The sequence below is a fragment of the Aotus nancymaae genome, unplaced genomic scaffold (assembly GCF_030222135.1).
Source record: "Aotus nancymaae isolate 86718 unplaced genomic scaffold, 86718_ANA_hifiasm-v0.15.2.pri h1tg000062l, whole genome shotgun sequence".
Classification (NCBI taxonomy): Eukaryota; Metazoa; Chordata; class Mammalia; order Primates; family Aotidae; genus Aotus; species Aotus nancymaae.
In genome coordinates, this window is record NW_026988476.1 from 41,606,455 (window position 1) to 41,628,316 (window position 21,862).

The following is a 21,862-nucleotide window of genomic DNA, read 5'->3' on the forward strand; positions in this document are numbered from 1 at the left end:
AAAATACAAAGATTAGTCGGGTGTAACATAGGCAGACGCCTATAATACCAGCTACTTGGGAGGCTGAAGCAGAAAAATTGCTCGAACCTGGGGTCGGAGGTTGCAGCAAGCTGAGACTGCACCACTTCACTCCAGCCTGGGCAAAAGAGTGAAACTCCATTTCAAAAATAATAATAAGAATAAAAATTTTTAAAGTATTTTCAATCCTCCATTGGTTGACTCCACAAATATGTAACCCTTGGATATTGAGGGCCGACTGCATCTTACTTTTTGCATGGCAATATTCTTTGGTTTATAAAGTATTTATGTTTCCCAATCCTGAAACTATCCATTAAGAGACCTAGACCAATAGACTAAGGCTTTGCGGATTAGAAGGGTGGCAGTAAGGCCAAGGGGAATTCCAGATATGAGCTTTCATTCTCTTATCCTAGAAGTCATGGTGCCCTTTTAGAGTTACACGGCCAACACTGAGTGATTCCTGGTACCTCATCACGTCTCTTCACTCTAAGTTTCAACTACTGAAAACTGCAATTGCCCCTACAAACCTTCACAAATAACAATCCTGAATAACAAATGAAAGTGGTGACCTAAGATGGTATGACCTGAGCAGGTGGTTTTCTTCTCAAGGCAGCCCCTTAAAGCTAAAACATTAAATATTTTTAAAATCTTCCTTGAACAGGAAGAACATTTTCCCTGACACCTTTTGTCAATACTACTACCTTATATTATAAGTGAGGATCTTAACCTGAAATATACTGGAAACCTTGGATTCCCTTTGAAAGCCAGTTAATGTCTAATATAAAGGAATGTTTAAACACTTACTGTATAAGAGGCTAGCTTGAAGGCTAAAGAGCAATGTCATTAAACCAAAACGAATAAAAGAAGGATCAACTTACCTGTTTGTTTCTTTCAAACCAATGTATGCTTGTGCTATTTCACCTTTATCTTTCATCTTTTGTACATCTTCCAAAAGTATTGTGGAATCTGTCATTGTATTCTGAGGGGGGAAATAACATGTTTACCCATTAAGATTAGACTAAAAAAACTTTAGACCTATAACACACTTATTTGGTGTAATTACAGGGGGGTTTATGTGCTCCACCACACCTGTGACCCACCAACGCATCAGCCTCAACCTCATGTAACTGCAGAGGGGAGTTTGGCCAAGGTAGTTAAGAAAAAGAGGTACCTTCAGTTTTTCTTCTGAGAAACACTAGCACTCTCCTACAAAGGTAGGAAGATTATATAGTGCCACAGCCCTGTAAATAAAATCACTGATGGGCCAGGCGTGGTGGCTCACGCCTGTAATCCCAGCACTTTGGGAGGCTAAGATGGGCAGATCACAAGGTCAGGAGTTCAAAACCAGCCTGGCCAACATAGTGAAACCCTGTCTCTACTAAAAATACAAAAAATTAGCCAGGCATGGTGGTGCATGCCTGAAAAATAAGCAGGGACATATTTAATGGACTGTACAAAGCCATTCTTTCCACTACTTCTTTCCCAGTTACAATGAAGCAGATGCCCCAATAAAACACTGAAAGTTTGACATAAAGTTCACTTTTTCATTTAGAACTCAGAACAAAGAAGGTAGTATTCAGATGATATGCTTCAGCAAAATTAAGTTTTTTTCCTCACATTCAAATTCTTTTTCCTCCAGTATAATATACTATAATATATAAGCTTTTGAAATAAATATCTGGCAGATCAGAATTATTAATGATTAATACAAAAATAACTATTTTGAGGGCCAGGCGCAGTGGCTCACGCCTGTAATCCCAGCACTTTGGGAGGCCGAGGCGGGTGGATCACGAGGTCAAGAGATCGAGACCATCCTGGTCAACATGGTGAAACCCCGTCTCTACTAAAAATACAAAAAATTAGCTGGGCATGGTGGTGCGTGCCTGTAATCCCAGCTACTCAGGAGGCTGAGGCAGGAGAATTGCCTGAACCCAGGAGGCGGAGGTTGCGGTGAGCCGAGATCGCACCATTGCACTCCAGGCTGGGTAACAAGAGCGAAACTCCGTCTCAAAAAAAAAAAAAAACTTTTTTGTCAACATTTAAATTTTTAAAATTTTCTCCTTTTAGTCAAATCTGTCTGACAACCAATGTAATTTCAAAATCTTCTATTCAGCTACTCTATCTTTCTAGATAAAAGTAAGAGATAAGAATCACTGCTGTGCAAATCACCATGGCACATGTATACCTATGTAACAAACCTGCACATTCAGTCCATGTATCCCAGAACTTAAAGCAAAAAAAAAAAAAAAAAATCACTGCTGTCTACCTTCTAAAAAATAATATATTATAGAACCCAATGGTTTGTCTAAATGGAAACATTCTATATAAAATTCAACTCAAAAGCTTTTGGACCACATATTTGTCTAAATAGTATATGTTTGATTCTTTAGTAAACATGATCTAAGGTCAGGCCTTGCAATGAAACATACTTAATAAAATATACTTCAAATACCATGATCTTAAAGACAAGTTCCAAGATAACTCTAATGCCAACTAGAGACTACAAATGCTTGTTTCTGAATTTCAATGTGTATTTTAAAAATCCTTAAAAAAAATACTACTTTTCTCTTAATGCTATCCTTTTGTAAGTTTATAAATGCTTCCTCTGAGAAGACCAACTATAATCTCACATAATATACTAATAAATAGCTTACATTTTACTGAATTTTAAAAAGCTTTCCCATTAACACCACATAGAGTGTTTTTTTTAGCTATGTTTTATAAATATTTTAGTATCTATTTTACAGAGAACTTCTTTTTCTCTGAAAGGAATAAAATCTTTCTGTTTCATAAGGGCCATACTCATATTTTTAAGACCCATAGGTAATAACTTTCAAAGACCCAAGTGTTTATATCACATAATGCTATCTGTGTGCTCTGATATCTCAAGATTTACATGGTATGCTTTTGAACTTTTAGCAAATGAGGTAACTTGATCAAATTAGCTAATCCAAGAAAAGATAGGCTTCTTAGTATGCTGCTTTCCTGGGTAGTAAGTCGTCAGTTCTTTCCTCATGCCGACTACCTTAGCTAAAAAGTGGCACTTGGGGAATGGGATTAGACTTGGGCCACCAGCAGTTAGGATGTTCCTGACTCAGTGCTCAGACTTTGTTCCTCTCAACCTGTGACCGGAAGTTCTAAAAGGGTTGTGCTATATAATAAAATCCCAGCCATATCTGTCTCTCAGTATATAAGGAAACAAGATATGGTAGAGAAATTTGACTTTGCAACCTTGTCACGAGCCACTTTTCATTCTAGCTGTGAACTCTACACTCACGGAGATGAAAGTGGCAGCAAAGAACAGTGTGCTCAGCTTCTCAGGCTCCTCTTCACCCTTAGTCAACAAGCCCACCACTGGTAGACATGAGTGCTCAGGAGAGCCTGTGCTTTTGAGTGTACTCCAGCTAAAGGGCTTCCCTCCCCAGCCTGTGGATGGCCTACCAGAACTACGCAGTGAGTCTCAGAGCTGCCTATGAATTAGAAGTCATGAAGTCCCCTCTATAATCCAGACTGGAGCCTACCATAACCCTGTTTCCCTACTGACTTTCCAATCAGAAGGAGTCAAATAGGAAATTCATTTACAAATATCAAAATAGACTTGGTCAGAAAGCATCAATTGCATATACTGGGGGATACTTGTAAACTAAAGTTAGGATTAAACAGAAGTATTTACTAAAAAAAAAAAAAATCTTATAATTACCTTGTCATCCTGAAAATCACAAATCAGCAAGCACAAAAAACAAACAGAGAAAACAATAAATTCTTAGTTCCATAAATAAATTTTATCAATGAGTCCCTATCATAAAAGATAAAAGCTAAGTTAAAAACAGCCATGAGTTGTTTCTCTAAAATTAACTCTGTAAATAAATTAACACTCCTGGAACTGTCATAAAATGAACACTAATATGTATTTATGTGCTGACAGGAACAAATGCTTGAAATTCTTTTTAAATTGTTTTGACTTTTCTGGTTATAAAATATCTTTGAGTTTGTGAGAGAATAACCTCCTGTTAATGCATGTGGGTGAAATTCTTATCATAGGTCTGTGGAGTTAATGTTCCCCATCCCAGGAAGTCATTTGTCCAAGAAGATTCCCAGAATACTCTAGAGGTAGAGCCAATACACAAGACCTGTCTGGGCTCATTCATCCCCTAGATGACAGGGTGTTGCTCACCACTGCCCCGAAATGGAATGGTGACATGATGTGTCTCTTGGAATAGAAACTAAAAGGGACAAACAGCCTAGGGAGTCTGGAAGATGTTAATCAGTGTCATGGGCATTTCTCCTAGGAGAGGACATGAGTGCTGCCATGTTTAGGCTTGAGCTGAGCGAGCAGGTACCTTAGTTGGACAGGGCCAGCCATTAGGGTCAGGAGAGCAGCTGTCACATGGGGAACGTGAGCTGGGCAAGGGAGAATGTGTGATAGCAGAACTATGTGCTCTGTTAGCTGGATTGCTTTTATATCTTTTGCTTCATTTTTCTTTCCCTTTCTCTTGATTTTTACTAAAGTTTCTTGTGAGATTACCACATTGCAACCCCATAAATATGTATATGTATAATTATTATTTGTCAATTAAATTTTTTTTAGAAAGAATAATAATTTGTCTCAAGAGAACTAGAGAAAGGAATCTTGATTTTGGACTCTGCTCAAGCTAGAGTGCAAGCCTTGTTTCTTGAGGCCCTGCCACAGTGGTAGCCAAGGGAACCAACTGAGACAGCCCTGGGGGAAGCTGTGACCTATACGGCCAAGCCAAAATGAGGGTTCTTCTCATTTCTGGCTTAAGGGTTTTGTGATTTGTTTCAAAATAAGGAAGCCCATTTCTTTATATAACTCCACTATTACTGGAATTTTATTCCCTCAAATTATTTAGTCAAATATCTTGTTTTTAGAATTTGATATTTTCTGGACCAGTGTTAATCTCAGGTGTAAGCTGCCTTCATCAAATCCAAACATATGTGCCAGGTATGGCATCTAAACTGCATGCAGAAATACCATTTCTAAGAGGAGCACTCTCAGATTTTCAGGCATCCAGCTCATTATACATCATGGATATTTTTTATATGACACACCACACAGTTGGGATGCTTGATTGCCTCAAGTCCTGTGATGCTCTGCTGCATTCACATGGGCAGGGAGGCAGACCAGGTTTTCAAGACCAGATTCCCTCTGATGGTAAATGACAGAAAGGCTCATCTCTCACCAGAGTATGGCAGCACTGGGTCTCAAATGAAGGCAGGGAAGGACTTCAAAGGACTGTCTATATCCTCAGTGCAGGAGTCCTTGCTGTTGAATCCATGAACAGCCCCTCCCACTGGGACAGCACCCCCTACTAAACAGAACTGTTTTAAGCGAGCAGAAATCATCTCCACATAACTTCCATTCACTGATCTCACTTCTAACCACTTTATCTGTTACTTCTCTAATTAAACCAGCTATTTTCAACAAATAATTTTAAAGTTGTATTTAATGCCTTCCCACAGTAAAACAATTCAGATATTTTTGTATTTAGTAAAATTTTATTTTAGATCAAAATTTACTGTGGCCAGATTACTACAGAAAGATTAATTTTAAAACTCATGAGTGAGAGATGAAACTCTGATGATCATTTGGGATTCCCCTCGCTTTTTGCTCATTCCAATTTATACTTACAATAGTTTTAAACAACACTGGGATTTTCTTTTTTAATGATGAATCCTCAATTAGATTAAAAATGCTCTTAAGTGTTTGCTGCATTATAAACTGGAGGGAAAGGATAAGAAGACATCGAGGCCAATCCCCGAACACCCAGTTTAGCTGTGTGCTTGTGCTTACCTTGGGTTGGATGGCCTCTTTCTGGCTCACCAGCTGAGACCTTAAGATGAGGACTTCCTCCTTGCGAACATCAAGCTCCTCGCTCACAGAGGTCAGCTGCTCCATGAGGACACGGTAGGCAGGTGCACCTGGGGCAGTCACCTCTGGGGCACTTTTCTCACTGAGGGCCTTGCGCAACTCATTTAGTTCATTCTTCAGTTTTTTGTTTTCTGATTCTAGTTCTTGACGCTGTAGGAAATATGAAGAAAAGTTCACTGCTGTCATCCTCAACTTTACATTGGATGCTCAAACTTCCCCCAGGCTGGTAGGAGAATTCTCCTGGAAAAGTTCATCAGAGCTACCCTAGTGAACGGCTTCCTAGGTTCTGCCAGAGCTCTGCTCTACAAATTAAGGAAGTCTGACATCAAGTAGAATTGAGTAAGGTCAATGGAAGTTTGCTTCATTAACCCAAATTCCAGAGTCAAATGTATTCTGGCCTGCCCAGGGTGTGTTCACTGGCCTGTAGAGATTTCTGAGTCTCAAGGGGCAAGTTTAACCCATGCTATGGAGCCCAGCTTTTGTTTGCAGATAAATATAAGGGAAATATGAGGGTCCAGCTGGCCAGGATATTTCCAATGAATGATTCAGATGGGTGGATCTCTAAAACCTTTAGTAGTTTCCTCTTATTTCATTTATAAAGCAGAATGTAAAGACTATTGAAATTTTAGGCTTTGAACTTCTAATTTAAAAAATTTATCATATCATTCAAACGGATAAAACTATCTTTAGTGTCTCAATGTCAACAAATAGTGTATTTTTCAAATTTCTTTTTGTGTGACATGCTTGTGACATTGTGAACAGAGGCTGGGGAGGTGGGAGGCAAGGCTGAAGGCCTTTCTCCAGCCATACAGAAGGATATGCACATTCTGATCCCCCCCGTATTTCATGTCCTAACAGCTAGACCCTGCCACCAGTTAGTGCCGCCCACTCCATACTCTGTTCAAACAATGGCAATAGGAACTCAGAATAGAGTGGCACTGACACTGGAACACAAGTGTCACAAGACAGATGTAGACAGGCACTTAAAAAAACCATGGTGCCTCATTTAGTACAAGATGCAAGGCCTGATGATACTGCAACACCTGTGTATAAACATTAAATATTTTATTTGTTTCTTCCCAGAGACAAAATCTTAAGGTTTGTAGCTCCATATCAGTCCTTTCAATGTGTTATATTAAAATTATTTAAAGTCCTTTTTTCTAGTTTAAGAATATATAACCCTTTCTTTCATGAATTATTTTTTTGTGAAAATGAATGTTCCCTCCCTTCCCTGTCTCCCACCAACTGGCAATCAGATTCTTATCGCTCATCTCTGTAATAGAAGACACATACATGTCATCACTTTGACGTGTAAACTACAAATGTTTCCCAAATTTACTGTGTATCAGAATCACCCAGAGGTCTTGTTCAAACACAGATTCCTGGGCCCTACCCTCCAATATTCTGATTCAACAGATCTAGTAGTGTGAGGCCTGAAAATCTGCATTTCCAACAAGTTAGCAGCTGACATTGATGCTGCTGGTCCAGGGACCATATTTTAAGAGTCACTAATCTAATACTTTGTGAATCTGGGCTTTATTCATACTACAGAGAATGCTTTTATTCATTCATTTTTGTGTGAGGCAGGACAAGATCTGGAGAGCAGATTCCTACTGCTATGTCTGGTCTGCCCCATCACACCCAATCAGATTTTTATAGTGGCAGATGTAACATTTGAACCCAGGGCACTTGATGCTAGAGTTCATGTCCTTTACTACCACAGCTTTGAACGGCAGCTACTTCTCCTCTTCCTGTTTAGACTAAAGTCTAGCTTATATAAATAGAATTTATAAAAAGAACAGAAGAAATAATGCTGAATAAAGCTGAAGCTAGGACCTCTGGTGCAACCTCCAGCCCTTAAGGATGTTCTCTGAGAAAAGAGAGGCTCTGAGTGGGCCTCTTGCCAAAATAAAATATTCAAAGTCTTGAGCAGAAACTTCCCATTACCTTGAGTGACTCATATTCCAGTTCTGCACCTCTAATTTGTGGTCTTTCTTCTTCCTAGGGAAAATTTAAAGTAAAAGTTTTATATTTTAATTGTCACATTTTTACTCTTAAAATATTTACTTGCTCTACAAAAAACAATGGAGAGAGTTTAGCCCTCACTACTTTAATCAAGTACTGCTTGGATAGGCTGGGTTGAGTCCCCACTAAGGAAGAGATTGCCGAAATGGACATAAAGCCTGCCTCAGCTCTGCGGATGGGCTGTGCTGCGCACCTTGGCCTTGCTGCGCACCTTGGCCTTGCTGCGGAGCACCTGCTCCTCTTTGCGGTCCAGCTCATCCTGCATCACCTGCTTCTCCTGCTCCAGCTCTGTGACCCGCTTCTGGAGCTTAAGGAACAATGACATGTCCAGAGGCACCTTCTTCTCAGTTGGCTCCTAAACCCCAGGAATCACAAGATGGTTGAGACAAGCCAGAAGACATACAAGTCAATGAGAAAATGACAAATAGTTCAATGGAAAAATAGGCAAACTTACAGCATAAGAAATATAAACATCTAGAGAATATATTTAAAAAATGCTCAACCTAGCTAACAAGGGGAGAAATGCAAATTAAACAACAGTGAGCTACTACTTTTCCTCTCTCAGAATGGCAAACACTGAAAAGATTCATGATGCTCTGTGTTAGCCACAGTGTCTCATATGATATTGGTAGAAGTAAAGTAGGCCTTTGAAAAGAGCAATTCTGTTGAACTTACTAAAATTTAAATGTGCATACCTTTACCTAGCAAATCTACATTTAGGAATTAATCCTATAGAAACACTTATACAACTATACAAAAAATATGGAAAAAGATGTTCACTGCAGCATTTTGTTTGTTTGTTTGTCCTTGCAAAAAAAACGGGCAAGAATCTGAATGTCAGTCAATAGGACAGTTGCTTAAATAAATTATGGTATAGCCAAACTGTGAAATATTTTTTCAGCTATTAAAAAGAATGAAGTAGGCCTGGTGCAGTGGCTCACGCCTGTAATCCCAGCACTTTGAGAGGCCAAGGCAGGCGGATCACAAGGTCAGGAGTTTGACATCAGTCTGACCAACATGGTGAAACCCTGTCCCTACTAAAAATATAAAAATTAGCTGGGCGTGGTGGCACATGCCTGTAACCCCAGCTGCTCAGGAGGCCAAGGTAGGGGTTGCATTGGGCCAAGATTGTGCCACTGCACTCCAGCAGCAGAAGAGCAAGACCTTGTCTCAAAAAAAAACCAAAAAAAAAAAAAAAAAAAAAGAATGAAGTATATCAACATGAACAGATAAACACGTCTTAAAGTATTACATGAACACACAAACCGCAGGACAGAAAATATATTAAATACATTATATCTTGTTTTTCTTAATAAAACACAAACATATGTAACTTTTAAATGTATACCTAGCACAGCATAAAAAAATTTGCAAGGCTATCAATGGTTATCTCAGAGAATGGGAGGTACTATGGGAAAGTTTCATTTTTTACATTGCACACTCCTATATTTAAATTGTTTACAATGGGCAGATACTACATTTGGAATCAGGAAGAATTATTTTTGAAAATATGAAATGCCAGCATAAATATATTGAGATCACACAGAGAAAACTGAAATCTGAAAAACCAAAACATATACAGTCAGCCCTCCATATCCATGGGTTCTGTATCTGTGGGTTCCACACCCTCTCAGATTCAACCAACTGTGGATCAAAAATATTCCAAAAAAACTCCCAAAACAATAAAAATGAAAATGATTGTCACATTTTTACTGTTAGAATATTTACTTCCTCTACAGAAAACAGTGAAGAGAGGTTAGCCCTCACTACTTTAACAAAATGTTGCTTGGTTAGGCTGGGTTGTGTCCCCACTAAGAAGAGACTGCTGAAATGGACATAAAGCTCAGCCATGGCTCTGCAGATGGGTCTTGGCCTTTTATTACAAATAAAAAACAATACAGTATAACAACTATTTATATAGCATTTATATTGTCTTAGGTATTATAAGTAATGCAGAGATGATTTAAAGAATATGGAAGGATGTGCACAGGTTATACGTAAATACTACTGCATTTTATATAAGAGATTTGGGCATCCTTAGATTTTGGTATTTATGAACCAATCCCCTGTGGAAACGGAGAGATGACTATATAGTCCTTAATAAACTGAAGGATAACCTAATAACATTTTAAAACTGTGTCAATTGGTTCCAAAACAGAATCACAGTGAGAACTACCAGGATAAATAAAGGTACACTAATTAAAGCTAAAAAAAAAAAATTGAAACAACTAACCATCATCATGGAAGTTGTGGGTGCCATAATTGTTTTAACATGTTTACTTAAGGCTTTAATTTTGTACTATTAATTTTGTACTACTGTACTTTAATTTTGTATTAATTCTAATAGTACAATTATTCTTTTTATGAAGAGAAGAGAATAATTGTACTATTAGAAGAGAAATAACTGTACTACTAGAATTAATGTAGACAATAAAGAGTCTCTTTGTTAAAGAGAGAGAAGTGGGGATGGAAAAGCGAGAGAATAGCAACAATCATCTATTTAACTAAATGGTCAAAGTATAATTCTTAAATAATTGCAAATCTACCCAATTGTTTCAAAAGAGAATGTTTACTTTTGCTTTTATGATATGACAGCAGAATAAGCTTTTGTAGAAAATTTAGGAAATAAGAAAAATTCAAAGAAGAAAAATACAGGCATAATCTTATCTCCACAGAAAAACTATAATTTTTTCTTAGTCTTTTTTTTGATGCATCCATAGATTTAAATAATTAGAATAATATTGTCATTATAATTTCATATGATCTTTCAAACTTGGTATTGCATTGTTTCCCAAATTTATAATGTATTTAAATACATAGACAGGCATGTCACCATTTGCTTAGCTATTACTTCATAGATGGATATTGAAGTTGTTTCTAACTTTTTGCTATTGGAATATTATGAAAATAAACACCCTAGTACATAAATATCTAAACAGTAACTTATTAAAGCCCATTAAATTAAGCCAATTTACACTTCTATCAGCATCCACCACCTTGCCTTGAACAGCAGTGACTAATTTTTAAAAAAATTTAGCTCTGTTTATAGACCAAAAGTGGCACTTTGTCATTAATTTGCATTTATCTGACTTTTTTTTTTTTTGACAGACTTTTGCTCTTGTTGCTCAGGCTGGCGTGCAATACATGATCTTGGCTTACTGCAACCTCTGCCTCCCAGATTCAAGCAATTCTCCTGCCTCAGCCTCCTGAGTAGCTGGGATTACAGGCGCATGCTACCACTCTCGGCTAATTTTTTGTATTTTTAGTAGAGACGGGGTTTCACCATGTTGGCTGGGCTGGTCTCGAACTCTTGACCTCAGGTGATCCACTCACCTTGACCTCCCAAAGTGCTGGGATTACAGGTATGAGCCACGGCGCCTGGCCGCCTTTGACTTTTGATAAGACTAAATAATTTTTATTTTCAGGAATTTTATATTCATTAGCTACCTTTGGTCTTTTGTGAATTCAGAGCAGTGCTGAGTTAAGTGTTATTCCAATTCTAAAAATGACCTGAGAAGAATCAATTTAACCCAGAAATAGACATTTATAGGCTGTCAAAGTCATCTGTCCCCAAATTAATTACACCTGAACTTTTTTCTTTCTGCCTACTTTGTAATACTCAACAATTAGAAAAAGTTTAGCTATATATCTTTATAATAAAGTCTGTCCTGACTTAGAAGAACAGATATAACATCTTGCCAAACATGACATCACTATAGAATTTCATTAGTATAAAAATTCTTTTATATGCATCTCCCTAAAATTAAACATAAAATATTTACAATGAAGCTTACTTAACAATTTAAACATTCCATCTTATATATTTTAATGTTTGTTCATTTATTAATGATATACATTTATGTCCCTGAAATTTTAAATTATTTAATATTTTCTTACACTGTCACAGAACCTTTTAGTCTAGAAATGAATATAATACTTCATTCATTATACCTAAAATACCATTTGGAAATCATTCCTTTGAGCCTTGAATGGGCATTTTTTGTTTAAAAGAAATCCTCTTATTAAAATGGGATGGTGTTTTAACAACTAGAAGTAGCAAAAAAAAAAAAAAAAGAAAAGAAAAAATGGGATGGGGTAACTCTTTAGACATTGGCTGATACTACATAAACAACTAGTTGATTGCTGGACAAGAGCAAAATTCTGTGGGTAAGAATATTAAAATAGGAGATGGATGATCACAAAAGATTACATTTGAAAAATGCAAAATGACTTGAGGCATAAAGATTAGTAATTATTTAAGAGTGCTCCCGATAGTGCCCATTCTGAGCCCTGATGACACATCTAATTAAAGAGATACTATATAATTAAAGAGATGTCCTCACTATACCCTATGAGCAAGGAGGTAGACTGGGCTCTCTGTCACAGAGATGTTTCTGAGGTTTTGTTTCATTCTCTTGCCTTAGTAAGGACTTTGTCACCAAGGCTTTTCTAAAAGAGTGAAGCTTTTTAACTGACCTAAAAAGTAACACTAGTCTCTCATCTGAGGAAAATCAAGATAACTGAATTTATTCACAAAATTACCACCACTACAAGCCTGATAGTCATTGTTAAATAACTCCTAATGATAGCTGAGAAAGTTCTGGTGACCTTTCCCCAGATGTAAAAGGTGTGAGAAAGCTCCAGAGCAGAAGGAGAACAGGGATTATCAGTCAACAGCTCCTAGAAGAGGTGCACGCCAAGCAGAAGCACTGGTTCCAAAGCAACATAAACCCAGCCCATGAAGATCTGCAAGCATGGGAGGGCTGCAAAACAAGAGGGGCTGGCAGGTGAATTCTCCAGAGAGCTACAGACTGGTTTCCAGCAAGCACACCCTTTTTATCATGGCTTCCCCCTACCAGCAGGAGCTGCTAAAGTGGTACTACACTGGAATGGGCAATTTGTAAATGTACTTCCCTCCGACTACTGCAAGTGACTGCTCCCACTGAGATCAATAGGATGTAATCCTAAAACCTTCCTATCTACTGAAGGCTCAGAAGTCCTAATTTTGAAATCTTCTAAGTCTAACTTTGTGGTATTCTCTAAAGATGGCACCAATGATTCTTCTCAACATACATGTCTTTCCTTCTAACAAGAGATGGAATCTATTCCCTTTGCCTGAACCTGGGCTGGCCTTGTGATTTTCTTTGACCAGAATGTGGCAGAGCTAACACTGGGCTAGTTCTGGGCCTAGCTCTAAGAGGCCTGGCATCTTTTAGTCTTTCACTCTTAGAACGCACCCACCTGCTGCTGAAGAGAGGCTACCTGGAGAGGCCCAAGGAAGAGAAGCAAGCACTCTAAAGAATGCAGCTACATGAGGCACTCCCGACTACCACCACACGAAGCAGAAGAACCGCCCAGTCAAATCCCACAGAATTATGAGTAATAATAAATTACTGTTTTTATTTTATTTATTTATTTAATTTTTTTTTTTGAGTTTCTCTCTTGTTACCCAGGCTGGAGTGTAATGGTGTGATCTCGGCTCACCACAACCTCCGCCTCCTGGGTTCAGGCAATTCTCGTGCCTCAGCCTCCTGAGTAGCTGGGATTACAGGCATGCGCCACCATGCCCAGTTAATTTTTTGTATTTTTAGTAGAGACGGGGTTTCACCATGTTGACCAGGATGGTCTTGATCTCTTGACCTTGTGATCCACCCGCCTCGGCCTCCCAAAGTGCTGGGATTACAGGCGTGAGCCACCACGCCCAGCTAAATTACTATTTTTAAAAGACCACTAAAATTTGAGCTCATTTATTGCATAGCAATAGATAACTGGAAATTCAGACTCGTTGCTGCTGTGGGTGGAGTCTGTTCTCTTGTGTCCAGGCTTAGGCACATGCTGCAAGACAAATAACCCAGGTATAATTAACACACCATAAGTAGTCTAGGCATAGTTAAAACAGCATCCACCTTGACTTGGTTCTGATCCCTACTCCCTGACTTATACTGGTGCCCAAGTGATCTGTTCCATACTGTTTTGACCAAATCATTACAAAAAGGTCACCTCTTTAAAGAAAAAGGTACACTGGCATGACATGGACAAGAACAGTTGCAAAACCAAATGCCCAAATGAAAATATCCTGCTATATACTGACCATACTGTTATATCCATGGGCCCCAGTCAAGGTTAGCTGTAGATAGAAAAGGGATTGGAGACTTGCAGTGTAGAATCCCTGGATGGAAGTCAATAGAATATAATGGCTTAAGAACATGAACTCCGAAGAGATAAGCCTCAGTTAGAATACTGGATCTGATATTTATAAGCTGTGAACTTGGACAAACTACTTAGCTTTCTTGTATGTTTGGTTCCAATGACACGAAATTTCAACTATATAATATTTTTCTTCAAAATTAACAGAATGAGATGACAGAAACTTCATTCTTAAGTAGAACTAAGACAAGAAAGGAAAGAATTATTCAATTTCTCTAGCTATTCCGCCAGAAGCAGTCTATTTCTGATGTGGCCATTTTCAAAGAATATGATATAAAAATAGGACAGTCGTGCCTGAACTACCCATTATTGAAACTATATCATATTTTAAAAGATCTCAGAATTGGTTGGGAATAATCTAACTAAAAGTCACTGTACTCTTGGAGTTTCAGTAATACATCATTTTGGTTTCATACCACATAACACAAAACATTAAAGCAGGTTTCTAAACCATTTTTCATGCATTTTTATAGAAGAAAGTTACACTGGTTAAAAACTGGCATAAAATAGAGACAGCAGTTCTGTTAAACTCTGGGGCACTGGTGCTTATAATATTCAAGGACAAAGGGCTTACTCTAAAAATAATTCACCTCTGTCTACAGAGGTGGTCTATAGATAAAAAATTAATAAATAATAAATAAATAAAAATAAAATAATTTGCCTCAGTCTGAAATAAATTCCTGATAGGCTATATTTTCTGTACACACACCATGTTAGGTATGAAAGAGAATTATAAAAATAAAATCTCACCATCAAAATTACATTAAAAATAAAAATTTGTATTGACAAAAAATATGTGCAATGGATATGTATGTACACAGCAGTTATGTGTACAAAAACGTAAATAAGATAAGTTTGTATCTACAAGTCACTTATGAAGAATAAATGATTCAAACAAATCCTATGTTTATGGCCAATTGGAGTCTGCTCTGCAATGGAAATGCTCCCTGTTAATAACAGCATGGTCACGTCCTACTTTCAGTGACAGATGTCTAAATTGTACCTCTGTCCTCAATGGAATGTCTTCCATTTCTGCAATTTCAGAGCTAAAGATATATTCAGACTCGTTGCTGCTGTGGGTGGAGTCTGTTCTCTTGTGTCCAGGCTTAGGCACATGCTGCAAGACAAATAACCCAGGTATAATTAACACACCATAATTAGTCTAGGCATAGTTAAGACAGCATCCACCTTGACTTGGTTCTGATCCCTACTCCCTGACTTATACTGGTGCCCAAGTGATCTGTCCCATACTGTTTTGACCAAATCATTACAAAAAGGTCACCTCTTAAAAGAAAAAGGTACACTGTCATGACATGGACAAGAACAGTTGCAAAACCAAATGCCCAAATGAAAATCACTTGTGATTATTAGCCAAGTCGCCTTTGGGTGTTGAAAGCTTTGAGCGATCAGTCACATTGGGTGAAGCAGTGCTCGCTGAAGCATTGGGTGAAGCTTCCAAGTACTGACTTTAGTGTTGCAATCAAATAAAACTTACCAAAAACCTCTTAAGATATATTGAAATGTCACGCACAATCATTTTACTGCATAGTAATTAGGCATAAGTGGTTAAAAAGAAAGATGAAGGAGTTCACATAGGTGGCTCTAATTTCTGTCACTTTAATATGTGAAGTTAAATCTCTGGAGTGAGCAGTGGGCAGAACGGACAGTACAGGGGATGTAGAAAGTTGCTCTAGGAATCCTCCGAAGAGCTTTTGGTTATTACTTCAGGGCATCTGGGTGGCATTTTTATGTCATGTGATACCTAGGAAATTAGTGTTCAGAAAGCTCATGGGGTATAGAAAAGTTTAGCAACTACACCCCTTCCCTCCTGTAGGAGAAGGGGTTAGAGAATAACTTGAAGGAAGAAGGAATTAAAGGCTGGGTTTGTGTCTCTCACTCTTAGCATGTCACCAGCAGGAAAGGTGGAAAGGTCCAGTGGCCCTTAATCTCACAGTGTTACAGGTCCTGAGGGCTTCAGAAAGGCTTCTGAGAGTTTTCTCATCTATCCAGTTTTCTTTGTCCCTTTCTCCAGCTGCTGGAAAAGAGCTGGAAGCCACAAATAACTTCTCTCTTCGCTTCCAACATTCAGGCTTACAGAGAGCAGTCTCATCCAGAGGCACTTAAAAGTCTCCCAAGCCAGACTGGGCGTGGTGGCTTATGCTTGTAATCCCAGCACTTTAAGAGGCCAAGGCAGGCAGATCACCTGAGGTCGGGAGTTCGAGACCAGCCTGACCAACATGGAGAAACCCTGTCCCTACTAAAAAAAAATTCAAAATTAGCTGGGCATGGTGGTGCATGCCTGTAATCCCAGCTACTTGGGAGGCTGAGGCAGGAGAATCACTTGAACCCGGGAGGTGGAGGTTGTGGTAAGCTGAGAGCATGCCATTGCACTCCAGCCTGGGCAACAAGAGCAAAACTCCATCTCAAAAAAAAAAAAAAAAAAAAAAAAAAAACATCTCCACGCCAGCCCCAACCTGTACTCCAGTGTGAAGGGAAGACCCAAGAACACCAGCACCTCTGAAATGATCCAGAAGCTAGGGTGCATATGAAATCAAAGGCACTCAGATTCACTATTTACAGACACAGGCACTTTTACTTAAAGTTCCCAGCCCAAGCCCACAGTTGAATGAGTAGCATTTATTTAATAAACTGGTTATGTCACTAAGAAAAATAGGTAGTCCAGATAGACACCAAGACAAAGATTTTTAATACGTTTATTAAAAATGAGAGAGATCCCTGTCTTCCCACATATATCTATCATTATACAAGGAATACCTTAAGGCATTAATAGAAGCAACACTGCTTTTTGCTATTTAATGTAACTTTTAGATACAGGGCAGTGGTTAAGTGCTCTGGGTCTGAAATGAGATAGAGCTAGGTAAGAATACCACTTCTTTCACTTACCTGTCCCTTACCCAACTTTTCTAGGCCTCAGTTTCATCATCAGGAAAAAAGGGTTACTAATTTATATCTCATAGGGTTTATATGAGGATTAAATAAGAGTGTGCAAGTAAAGAGTTTGGCTTGGTATAACAAGCATTCAATGAATGTTAACAGCTGCTGCTGTGACTGTTGGGGCACTGCAGTGATTCAGCAACTTCTTTGCTGGTAACTTTTCAATTGTCTGTTTTTAGGATTTTGTTCCTCCATTCATCTTTTTCAATTACAAGGATATATATTTGACTGGATCATCATGTTCTCCTTTAAGATCTGCACCTCCCTCCTCTTCTGCTGCTGATTTCTCCCATGATTCCTTCTTTCAGAACCGGTTTTACTCCCTTTGCCAAGACTAATGACCCCACTATTGACATGCTGGTTTCCTTCCCCTCTCTGGAATTAATTTATCTTTCAACACTTTATAAGCCTGGATTCCCACGCCTCATCATCTTTTCATCATTGGCTTGAAACTTAGCCCTGGATTGGTCCTTCCTCATTGCCTCTGCCCTATATTCCCTGGACAACTGACTGTTCTTGGAGAAAAATGCTACAACACTTCTTGTGCTAGGGCCAACAACTCTAGAGGCTGGTAATGAGTGACACTCTTAGCTTACTACTGTTCTTTGGCCCATGTATCACATAGTTTATGGGAAGCCCTGAAGGCAGTGTATCAAGTCCCCTCCCTAGAGTTTCCTCCATTCATCTGAGGACTCTGTTTACAACCAAATGCTTCATTGGCTCTGGATTGAAGCAGTGAGAGCACCATTTGCAGAACAGTGTCAGTCTCATATTAGTCAAGTACTCATCTGTTGGCTGTAAAATTCTACCTAAACATTAAAATAAGACATTATCATTAATATTTTAATTGTCCTGGGTTATAAGGTCAAGTTTTTTACTTTCTGCAATTCTGGGCAAGTATTTTCTGCAGAGATTGTGATCTTGACTATATCTGGAGCTAGGAAATGAGACCTAGTGAAGAGATGAGTGGGAAGCAAGCGAGCTCTGATCTCCTTTCCTCTGCTTTCTCCTTTTCCCTTCATCTGACCATTCTGTCTCCCAAGAGGATTGACAGTGAGTCACAGGCACACAATGGAAAGGACACACGACTGAGAAATAAGAAATTGAGCAGCTAAAACTAACCCTACCCCTACAGCACTTCTGGGAACAGATGGGAGAGCAGGCAGACTTGCTTAGCAGGAAGGAGGAGCCGTGCCAAGCTGCTGGAGGATGACGTCACTAGAGAGCCTTTCGAGAGATGGCCACCTCCTCAACTAAAGAGACCCATAACCTCCTCACAGATGTATGTCTCTGGAATATGCTCAGAGAGGGATACATATATGGTACCTCTTTCTCTCATTTATTTTCTGAAATTCATATTGCATGCATTACTAAAGAATCCAAGAAATTCTGCAGAAAAAAAATCTGTTTATCTCTGTTTAACCTGGTAGATTACCACATTTATTTTACCTCAGAATTTCTTTTCCAATGCCACTTATTAACATCCCAAATAACTAGGGGTCTCAGAAACACCTACTGGGTTATAAAGCTTGGCTCTAATCGCAACTGAAACAGAGATTAACCATAAATAATGGCATGGTCATCTAGTAAATAGAGCAAACAAAAATACATCAAGGAATGGAACTGGGGAACAAGAACACTGAAGAAGAAGAAAAGGATTCTAGAGAAAACTGAGAATTACAGAATGTGAAGGAAGAAAGGTTTCAATGGGATGAAGGGTAGCATAGTGATCAAGGAAGATGAAGCTTAACAAGGGTCCTTAGATTTGTCAACTATAAGGACAGTTATAATGGTGACTTGCATCTACTTCTAATTTCTCTTTGTCACACATAAATCAGAGTAGTGAGGTTTAAAATAACAGTCCAATGTGGAATTCATATTAGCTTTCTAGCCTCTTTTAGACCTAAGATTTTCTCATCTGCAAGGTGATGAGAGGCTATCTTTTGTATTACATAATCTTTTATTTTGACTTTTTAAGTGTCATATTGTAATGTACTTTGTCAGTAGGTCCAGATAGAAGCAAAATTTGAAGCAAATACTCTGCCCCACAGATAATGAATTATCTTGCTTTTTATAGATATTTCAGAGCATTTCTGGTCATGTGTATAATTAGGTTACAGTTAAAGCTGGTACTTGTAGGGAACAAGAGAGCTTGGGAACTCTTTGTTTCCTGATAGCGGGATATGTGGAACAGGGAGGATGTGGAGAATTATTAGAAGTACGAAAGGTACATTGGCAAATGCAGAAAAATCCTTAAATAGATAAGATAATTCATCACAAATGGAGACCAAATTTTCTTTTCATAGGAATATATCTTCAAAATTATAATCAAAACCAGTCTACATGTAAATTTCACATAAAATCATTAATATATAAAACAAAGCCCAACTATACTGACTTTATACTATCACATAGCCCAGTCTTTAAAGTGTTTGACTTTACTGAAATACTTGTGAATAAAATTATATGATTTCTGAGATTTGCTTTAAAATAATCCAATCCATTGGATGGAGTGGGTTCGGGAGATGGAATGGGAGGTGATTATGTGTTGAACATTCTGGAATTGGGTGGTAGGTACACAGAAGGTTGGAGGTTCATTCTACTATTCTATTTACTTTTGTATATGTTTAAAATTTTTCATTAAAAAAAAAAGCAAAAGTGTTTGACTCACCACCATAAGGGTCATCTCTTCCTTGAGATCATCATATCGTTCTTCTAGGCGACTGAACTCATTCAGAAGGTTCTGATATCTCAGCCTTTCATCATTAAGGTCGAGTTCTAGTTGTTTTGTTTCTTCTACTAACTTCTTCTCCATAGTTTCTGAAATTAAAAAAAGATACGCATACCAAAGATGGCCCTTGAGAATGCAATTGTGTAAACATGTATATTGATTTCCAGTTTCTCTGCAGGGAATTTTACTTTTAGTACCACTGTGATCTATGAAGAATGTCTTATTGAAATGTAGGAAAACAAAAAATGAAATAATTTATTAATAATAATCACCTACTGAGTTATTCCATACACTCTGGCTTTAGTCCCACTAGTTGATACACGGTTACAGCGCATCCTTGAAAAACTTTTACTAGTCATTGTCTAGTAACTAAAGTATACATATTTTTATTTGAATGGCATTCTATTCATAAAATTCTTTTACCAAATTAATGTACTCTCTCAAAAAGTCAGAGCTATTTCTCAAGAGAATGGCAACTTTTCAGTGGACCCGACTGTCCTACTCTACAGACTCTTCTTTCATACATCGTCCCACGGCTGTACCTCCCATTTTCTATGACTTTGACCTCCCTTGCTGTACTATTACTCCCCCGCTTCTAACCAGATAAAATGCTCAGGCTCGGCCAGCTGTGTTGTGTGCTTCTTGGTCATCCCTCATGTGCTGCTGAGGAAACTCTGTCTTCTCCATTTTACCTACCCCCTCCGCCCCGTCTGTGGCTGTGGTTTGCTTTTGGCTAGGACATGATCTGGAGATTGGAGATTAGCGCCTGGCTGCAGATAAAGCAAAGTAACAAAACCTCAAATCTTGGCTTTATGTCTCAACTCAATCAGCCAACCAGTCACATTTATCGTTCTTAAGCTTCCTACCACTATGCTCCATTTTACCCATATATTTTGAAGCTAAATCTTAATCTGTCCTGCCTGCTTCCATTGCTTCACCACTGCTTTCTCAGTGAGCACCATGAAGCCAGGGCTGCAAGTGTCTTGTCACAGCTATTTACTGTATAGATCTGTATCTTCTTACCCCATATTTATATATATGTGGATTCCTTATAAATTTATCACCATTCTAACCTACCCCACAAACAGCAAACAGAATAAAAGTCCATATCTAGTTAGTTCTCCATTTTAAAAATTAGTGTTATTTTTTTTGGTAGCAGAGTGGTGAATCTTAGAATAACATCCATTGATTTAGAAAAAAAAAAGACATACAGAAACACACACATAAATATACACATATTAGCTCAACAATTCTTATTAGATCAATAGGAATCCTATAAGCCTTAACTAATATATCACACATGCAGAACAAATTAATTTTTTTTTAAAATTACATATGACACTGACTGAACAGGAGTTCACATTTGTACCTAGAGATACCAGATTTACAAGTTTATCAACGAACTAATTCAACCAAAATATTCGATCTCTTCCTCTTGGAACTTTATAAATTTGCTAACGACTGCCTCAACTTTTAAAAATATTTAAACTCTAATGTTGTAACTCATCAAATAACATTGTAACTTATACAACTTTAGTGTGAGGTTGGTTGGCATGTAGTACACACATAAACCTTACCTGTCATCTCCTTAGCCTGCTCTACAATGCGGTGATTGAGGGATTCTTTTTCTTGCTTCAGCAAAGTATTTTCTTCCTTCAGATTTGATACCAGCTATGAAATGAAACAATAAACTGAGATGGCTGCAATGGACAGAAGAAGCCTGATGACCAAGCATAAAGACCATAAGCAGTCATTCCTTACTTCCACCACCTCTATGCTTCCTGTCTTTGCCTGGTTATGTCTCGTCACCTTACAAACTAGCTCAAGCATTACTCCCTCCCACAAGCCTTCCTGAAACCCCCTTCCATCAGCCGTCTTTTCCCCTGTGCTACTACAAGACCCTGTATATGCTCTTGATATCCATTATATATGATTTACTTTCCTCTTTTCCAGAATAGAGTAGAAATTCTTGAAGGATAAGGATAGTAGTGTTTTTTTACTTAACCGTTAAAAAATTGCCTGGCACTTAGTAAGCA

General features: G+C 38.2%; 1 protein-coding gene across 4 annotated transcripts in view; it reads right to left on the reverse strand.

Moving 5' to 3' along the window:
* The window catches only part of MYO5A (myosin VA), a 221,568-nt gene that overhangs the window by 38,044 nt on the left and 161,662 nt on the right, over positions 1-21,862 (reverse strand). For all 4 annotated transcript variants that reach the window (XM_064365693.1, XM_064365691.1, XM_064365690.1 and 1 more), the window contains exons 23-29: positions 21,404-21,497; positions 19,767-19,915; positions 15,144-15,257; positions 8,145-8,288; positions 7,856-7,909; positions 5,831-6,058; positions 897-997 (exon numbers count right to left, since the gene is read on the reverse strand). In XM_064365693.1, coding sequence (XP_064221763.1) covers positions 897-997; positions 5,831-6,058; positions 7,856-7,909; positions 8,145-8,288; positions 15,144-15,257; positions 19,767-19,915; positions 21,404-21,497 — 884 coding nt within the window. The remainder of the gene's footprint in view (positions 1-896; positions 998-5,830; positions 6,059-7,855; positions 7,910-8,144; positions 8,289-15,143; positions 15,258-19,766; positions 19,916-21,403; positions 21,498-21,862) is intronic.